The 8,312-nt window shown below is 43.8% G+C and overlaps 2 protein-coding genes across 2 annotated transcripts in view; one reads left to right on the top strand and one right to left on the bottom strand.

The window, feature by feature from the left end:
- Window positions 1–2,811, bottom strand: part of C922_02856 (hypothetical protein) — a gene marked incomplete at both ends in the record, with an annotated part of 7,413 nt that extends 4,602 nt beyond the window's left edge. Inside the window, one exon of the mRNA XM_008818455.1 lies at window positions 15–2,811. Coding sequence (XP_008816677.1) covers window positions 15–2,811 — 2,797 coding nt within the window. The remainder of the gene's footprint in view (window positions 1–14) is intronic.
- A 3,870-nt stretch (window positions 2,812–6,681) lies between these two features.
- C922_02855 (hypothetical protein) lies at window positions 6,682–8,063 on the top strand (the record flags this gene model as incomplete). The annotated part of the gene is made up of 4 exons (XM_008818454.1): window positions 6,682–7,064; window positions 7,190–7,352; window positions 7,524–7,593; window positions 7,849–8,063. 4 exons carry the CDS (start codon window positions 6,682–6,684, stop codon window positions 8,061–8,063), a joined length of 831 nt encoding a protein of 276 aa, XP_008816676.1.
- Window positions 8,064–8,312: the final 249 nt, after the last annotated feature.

Here is an 8,312-nt window from a genome sequence, read left to right as displayed (position 1 = left end):
AATGGGGTCGTCACGCTTGCCAATGGGGTCATCATTCTTGCCAATGGGGTCATCATTCTTGCCAATGGGGTCATCATTCTTGCCAATGGGGTCATCATTCTTGCCAATGGGGTCGTCACGCTTTCCAATGGTGTCGTCACGCTTCCCACTGATGAACTCTCTTTCCTGGACCTTTCCCAGGGTGTCCTCCGCGCCGAAGGTTTCACTGGTAGCTCCTGCACCAACCCCGGGCGAACTGCTCCATTCGACAGAAGAAGCGTCACTGAGAGGTGTCATTTCTTTCCATTGCGTCTTCTCCCCCTCGGGTTTCCTCTCCACAGAGGGGTCACTGGTACCTGAACTCAACTCCACGTGGGATGCCTCCCTGTTGGCGCGCTTCATCTCGTCGTTGTAGTACGCATTGTAGAGGTCATTTAGCAGGTTTACCAAAAAATCCTTAAAAATGGAAAAAATCAGGTCAATTTCGTCGTCCAGGTAATCTTCCACCAGGGGGGGGGGCGAATCAGACGAATCTGACGAAGTAGACGAAACTGACGAAGCTGAAGAAGTTGACGAAGCGGGTTCCTTCCTGAAGGAATACAAAACAAAGTTCGGATTCAACCTATTCAGCAGTGTAAACAACTTACTGCCATTCTTTTTTATTCCATTATTGTATACCTCCTCTGCAATCAAATGCTTATGTTTCTCAAAGAAGCGGTGATTATAAGACTCGAAATAGTCCACCACAAAGTCTCTAAACGATTTGCAGCTGTACATATGGAACGGATAATACCTCGTGCTATTGTTTAGCTTAAAGTTATACTTATTGTAATTATCCAATACGTCCAGCAAGGTAAATTTATTTAGATCCAGATAAAATGAGAATGTTTCTGAACTTAGCAAATTTAAGACGAGTCTGTAGGTGTATCTATAAGAGTACACACGTTCATTATCATCACCCAAGTAGTACACATAATTTGCCTTGTCGAAATGGGATTCTACAACCTTAAAATTTTTGTACCATCTGAAGAGAGACGTTACGAAATGACGCTTAAATGTACTCTCCTTAATCTCGTAATTAAATGACTTCTTCTTCTCATGGTAGGATGGATTTACTACCGTTGTTTCGATGATCACCTTTATTATATATCTCATCCCTGTGTACATCCTTCCACTCATTTTTGTTTTCATTGCATACTCGTCCAACATGTTAAAATAATTGTAATTCTCTCTGTTTAGACTTCTTAATATAATTTCGTCTATCGCTTCATCGTATTGGTTTACTCTCTCTTGGAACTCCACCAGGAAGTGCCTTCTGGCACTTTCGGCGCTTCTCTCATGGGTGAAATCACCATCTGGAATGGTTCTCGCAGGATCGACCTCCTTCAAGGTGACAACACCATCTTGGTTCGGTTCGTCCTCCTTAACGGGGCTGCTCACACTGGACTCCTCCAATATGGCGATATTATCTGCTGTAAGTTCACTTTCCTTGGCGGCGTCACTAGTAATTGCCTCTTCCACGGTGACAAAGCCATCTTGGTTTGATTCGTCCTCCTTAACGGGGATGCTCACACTGGACTCCTCCACTATGGCGACATTATCTTTCTTTGGTTCACTTTCCTTGGCGTTGTTATTAGTAGTTGCCTCTTCCACGACGACTATGCTATATGCAATGTGTTCAATCTCTTTAACGAGGTCATCAGCTTTGGATTCTTCCACGCTGACAACGCCATATTCCTTCAATTGCTTCACTTTGAGCTCGTTGGTAAAAGCGACCTCTCCCATGAGGGCGGTGCCATCTGAAATGTGTTCACTCTCTTTAACATCGTTACTGTCAGTTGGCTTTTCCAAAAGGTCGACCATATCTGTCTTGGGTTCATTTCTTTTTGCATTGTTACTAACAAGGACGTTCTCCACGAAGGCGATGCTATCTGCAATGTGTTCACTCTCCTTGGTGGTGTCCCTCGCAGTGACAACGTCACTATTTGTAGTTTCCTCCTCCACCACGACGAGGCTGATTGCCTTCAATTCACCCCCCTTGGCTGTGTCATTAGAGATAAGTGCAACCGCCATTGGTTCTACCGGCATTGATTCTACAGCCATTGGTTCTACCGGCATTGATTCTACAACCATTGGTTCTACCGCCATTGGTTCTATCGCCATTGATTCTACAACCATTGGTTCTACCGCCATTGGTTCTATCGCCATTGGTTCTATCGCCATTGATTCTACAACCATTGGTTCTACCACCACGGGGACGTTGTCAGACTCCGATTTAGTTTCGTTTATCACATCACTCGAGGCAGCCTCTTCCAAGCCAACGTCGCTATCTCCCTTTGGTTCAATCCGTTTGAAGGTGTTATTCCCAGTGGATTCTTCCATGACGGTGATGTTACCTGGAGCCGATTCTCCATTTTGGACGACAATGCTCCCACTGGCGATGTTACTATCAGAGAACTCTTCCACGCCCATGTGACCATCTACCTTCAGTTCACTCTCCTTGGCGACGCTGCTCTTTATGGATCCTTGGACAGAGAGGGCGATACCTGCCTCATCTCGCTCCTCGACCCGATCCTCCGCCTGCTCCTCCCCTCTGAGTACATCTATCTGCAGCTGCATGCCTGCATTCCCCCCCGCGGTGCCGCTTCCAGACTTCACATCATTGGAGTAGTTGCCTTCTAAATTTGAATTCTTCCTCTGGTAGTGTAGATCCCCCTGGGGGGGGTCCGTTTCGAAAAGTACTTCCTTCTTCTCATTGGTAATATATTCACACTTAATTATGAACACAAAAAATGAAAACACTAAGATAACGTAAAAGACATTATTAATCATGTTCGCTCTGAGGGGTGACGTTCGGCGACTGACAACGTGGCTGTGGGCGACATGCAGGGGGAGGGAATCACCGCGAGCAAAGCGAAAAGGAACGTTCCAAATGAGAGATGTGCAAAAATGATGCTGACGGTGAAACGGGCAAAAAATAAAAAAACAAATTGCAAATCTACAAAAAAAAATAAAAACTCCCCTTTTTCTCTCCCCCTTCTTGTGCTTAAAAAGCGGGAAGAAAAAAAGAAGAAACGGTTAAACAGGAAGGAAGAAAATATGTCGGTCGTTTTTTTTTTTCTTTTTCTTCTTCTCCTTCTTCTTCTTTCTTCTTCTCATATTTTCACTCGCACAAACGTGAGTACTGGCGAAGAGGTACATACATTATACACACAAAAAAAATATATCCACATAAGCAGACGGTTGGAAGGTATGCGCTTATGCGTAGTAAATGCCCATAGGGCGTGCACGGCCAATTAAAAACAAAAAAGAGGTTTCATATCAAATAGACTCTGCTTCAAGTATATAACACATATACAAGAAAATGGAGGAATCAAACCTGCTGCCGCGATGGGCATAGCGCACATTACGCAACTGACGTGACACGCATTGCGTAACACAAGGTGTCAAACGGGAAATGTAAAATCAGGGAAAACAAAAGCGGAAGGGAAAATATAAAAATACTTTTACGTGCGTCCTGTGGCACGAATGAAAACTCCTTTACAAGGAAAACCTGCGCTTCATCCTAATTTGCAGCGCTTTTTTTTTTTACTTTTTCTGCTATTTTTTTTATTTTATTTGCTTTTTTTACTTTCTTTACTTTATTTGCTTCTGTTGCTTTTTTCCCCTTTTTCTTTTTCCTTTCTCACCTTAAATTGACTGGAATTGCTTTTTAACCCACCAAAAAAAAAAAAAATATGAAAGACAATTGGCGCATGCATGGTGCATGTATGGACTTTAAAAAGAACGCAAGGGGGGGGAGTGGACTTAACAGGATGACAGGGATATTCTTTTTACCCTATGACAAGTGCACGTAAACACGCGTAGGCACATGTGAAGCTCGCATATGTTGTATATATGGATATATATACAAATGCGTACGGCCGTACGTCATCTGTTCATCCCATATGTACGCCCGTGCGCACGAACAGCTTAGTGACGCGAAAGCCACAGGGCGGGGGGAGGCTGCGTGAAAATCGCCCAAGCGCGAAAAATGGTGCCGCACTTGGGCCAACACTTCGCGGCATGGACAAGCGGATTCCCATGTCAGAGTAAGGCGGACAAAAATAAAAAGTTAAAACTTGGGGCGGCAAAAAGGGGAAGAAAAAAATACATACACCAGTGAAGATTATCCGTTGCATTTTTCTTTTTCCTTTTGCCTCTCCATATTTAACTGTTTATTTCCCCCCCCCAAATTTTACCCATTTTGACAAACAAGGATAGTCACACGGAGAAGAGGCTTGGACAAAAAGAAGGGACATGTAAAAATGGATCAACAAAGCGGGAGGGTCAGCAAAGCAATAAGACGAAAGGGAGAGCCATCCATAAAAAGTCTCTGCAAACGTGCCGCTACGTTTATGTTAAAAAAAAAAAAAAAACGCATAAGTGCACGCAGATCGGTCTCACCCGTTCTTCAACAAGTAGACGAGCGAAGCCACCAGGAAACATCCCTTCGTGCTGAAAAAATATTCGTCTCCATTTTTTCTATTCATTTTTTATTTTCCTCGCCATACGGCCGACGGAAAAACAAAAAGACGCATTCGAAAAGGATGCATTTGACTGCCACTGGGGAATGCAATACTCCCCCACAGACCCGCAGTAGCAGTAACACCTCCATACCATCCACTACGTTAGCTCGCCACGAGGAAAATACACCCTTCTACACAACGCGTACGTATGGTACCCCCTGTCAACATTTTTAGTAAGTACTTCCAGAAGTAGGCACTTTCCGTTAAGGGGGCAGTACCGAACTATGCAAAGGGAAACAAAAGAATAACCCATCGTCACAGTGGAGAGTAAAGAACCCCACTTTGCGTTATCATCCGTGTTGGCATCACTAACATATACTTCTTTGCTTTCAAATCATATGCACTTTCTCCTTCGCGCGGCAGGAGTAAAAAAGTATAAGCAAACCTAAGTACGGTAGGGGGGAAAAAAAACTAAAAACATTTGGAATGCATAAAAGATCGCACTTGTTGGGGTACCATCACTGCGTAGCCGTACATACAAACAGCTACTGGATGTTGTGCTATTACAGCATCTGTACATGGGTCTACTATACATCGGGGAGGAATTCCGTCACCCCAGCAGAGCAGGGTCGTGCCTGAATAAAACGAACGTTCATCGTCCCAGGAAGACGCATAGGGTTCGTTAACTATCTCCAGCGCCAGCATAAGGGACTCCCTATGTTATCCAGCCCTCCGCACCTTTCCATTCCCCGTACGGGCGGCACAGTCAACACATGTGTAGCTAAATGATCACCCCGCGCGTATGTAGATGGGTATCATGGCCGCTTCACCCTGCGCGTATGTAGATGGGTATCGTTGCCGCTTCACTCCGCGCAGACATTCGGGACGAATTAACTTCTCCGCAAAAAATCCCCCAACCTTGTTTCACAAGTTATTTCCCACCGTAGGGGCCATTTTGCTCTTTCACAAGTGGGAATAAATAGCAGTCACAGTCCTTACGCAACTTCAAACATTGTACGAAAAGAATGGCCAACAGGGTAAAAGGTGCAGGGAGGCATTCTGGGAGGAAGAAGAAGAAGAAAAAAAAAACATCGATACACCGATTTTTTCTAATAACCTAAATGCTTGGCCAGTTAAAAGAAAAAAGTGGTGGTACGTCGTTACCTTCCCGCGCACAAAAAAAAAGAAAAAAAAAAAAGGGAATAAAGCTGTTAATATTTTTCTTCCTCCTATGCACTCATCTCATGTGTTTTTTTTTTCCCATAAAATGGTTTTAGATTGTACGCCGTTTACAGCTTAGCTTGACTCTTATCACTGTACTCGTTTATCACGCGGTGTGCATAAAATAAACTGTGCCACTCCCCCCTCACCGAATCTATGGTGTTATTTGCGGCACATATTATTGTGAAGAAAAAAAAAAAAAAAATCCAGTTTAGCTTCGTACAAATTTGCGCAAGCTGCAAAGAGTTGAAAAAAATCGCAAAATCGAAGAAGCTTCCTTCACTGCGTCAGTTTCTTTTTTTTTTCTTTTCTTTTACTAACCGTTTCGCATTTCATGATTGTTATGTTTTGCCCATTCGTACACGTATAATTAAATCCAATTACCCGATCACGCAGTTATGTAGTTACCCTGTTACGCAGTTGCGCACTTACCCTGTTACCCACTGATGCATTTGTGTAATCCTACAGCTCCGTTCTCCTTTTAGGCCTATGTTCGCTCATCATACCTTCGTGGGGCCATTTGTACGGTGTGATTTCTGCCACCTCCATGTTCCAGGCTTTATCGTTATGCCGTACTAGGGGTTCGTTTTTTTTTTTTTTGCTTCTGTGGCTTTTCGCGCCCTTTCGCCTGCGTGTCAGTTCTCCTTTTTGTGTAACCCAGCACATGCTGCCGCTGTGCTGTTGAGAGTGCCATTCGGGGAGTCGTCGGGGTTTTGTCATTCTACAGCGCCTCTCTCTAGCTCCATTTGTAGCCCCATTTGTAGCCCCATTTGTAGCCCCATTTGTAGCCCCATTTGTAACCCCCTTTGCTGCCCCTTTATAGTCCCCCATTTAAAATACCACTGCTTCGCCAACTATGTGACAGGGAAAACAGGAAAACAATTTGTTCTGATTTGCATGAACACAAAAAAAGGAAAGTCCCCCTTTTTTTTTCTTTTTTTTTTTCTTTTACGATCTCTTAAGTGTAAAAAAGATGATATTGTTATATCTCATTTTTGTTGTAATTCCATTCATCGCATTTTCTTGTTTCATATATAAAAGCGTCTGCACCTTTATTCACGAAAAAAACAAAAGAAATGAATTTTTTAACTGTTTAAGATATGAAAATAAACAATTTTTTGCGTATGAAAATTTCTCGAAGAAATATGAAATCGAAAAATACAAGTACTACGTCAAAGTTGAGAGGAAGATTGAAGTCAATTACAACACGGACATTTTGGAAGATCTGAAATGGGACTCAATTGGTATGGACAAACAGAACGAACAATACTTGGAGAGCGTACTGGACCAGATTTATAATGATCAGAAGTACGCAAAGGACAACGAGCTCTGTGACCCTCGCTTTCACTGGATGAGGTATGGTCTTGTCCGGCTACCGCCAACAGGGGATAGAGCTGGCAGTTCGACTGTCCTGTTTCTTACACTCCACACGTCTGACTCTTTCACTCCCCACATGTAATACTTTCCCTCCCCACGCGCAGAAAATTGTCGAATGAAGACATCGTGAAGCTTAAGGTGCTGCTGCTTAAGAAGGCCATCTACTTCCTCCCCATATGCAACAAAATATTTCAAGACAAAAATAAGAAGCAGCGCTTGTACAATAACTACTACATTGATGACAACCTGTCTAAGGAGCTGGACGGAGTAAGAGCAACGATCGGGACTCTCCCCTTCTGCACCACTGGGACTAGTCCATTTGGCTACATACGCATATGTGTATATGCGTACAGTTATGTGACACTTATGTTACTCTTATATTACTCTTATGTTACACTTATGGATTTTTTTTTTTTTGGTGCACCGCCCTCCCTGCAGCAATGTGAAGAGTTTTTAGAAGAATTCAATCTGATCATTTATGAGGCCAACTGCTTAGCTCCAAGATGGGGTAATCCAAGAGAAAGGAAAAAAAAGACAGAGACCCCTCCCCTTAGGCTGACGTGCAGGAGGCGTGTCACCATGCCTCTGCGTTGTTTGCACCTGATGCAAATGTCTAGAGGAATCACCGCCCCGGACACACATACACAGATAGACACACACAGACACACACAAACACACACGGTGTATCAACTCCGTGCGGCAAAAGGTACACTGCACTCCATGACGCCTCGTTTGCTAACCCTTTAACCGCTTCACCCCACAGGCGAAACCATCATTTCGGACGCCTATCGCATCTTCCACCACAACAAAATCAAGGCGGATGAGGAAAAGAAGAAGAAGGAAGAGCTGAAGAACCAGGCGAAGAAGCAAAAGCAGAAGGAAACAAAATTGAAGGAAACGACGGAAAAGGCTAATTTGTTAGCCCAAGAGATCATCGAGGTAGGTCCCAAGTCTTCCGAGCCAGCGCAAAATGAGTAGAGACAAAAAAAAAAAAAGCAACCAACCAAACAAAGGAAACAAAAAAAAAAAGCAACCAAACAAACAGAACAAACGAAACAAAAGGTGCACGCGAGGAGTAATGCAGACACACCGATTCACGCGAGCGAAAGGGAGAATGGAAGCATGAGTTTGTCCCCCCACCACACACCAGTTTGTTTGTGTCAGCGCATATGCGCAATGCATGTAGAATCCGCGTACGCATCCGCCCGACTTCCCTTCCCTTTTTCC

This window comes from Plasmodium inui (genome assembly GCF_000524495.1).
Source record: "Plasmodium inui San Antonio 1 unplaced genomic scaffold supercont1.10, whole genome shotgun sequence".
Taxonomy (NCBI): Eukaryota; Apicomplexa; class Aconoidasida; order Haemosporida; family Plasmodiidae; genus Plasmodium; species Plasmodium inui.
The sequence above is the reverse complement of the archived record's forward strand: the minus strand, read 5'-3'. Positions and strand labels throughout refer to the sequence as shown.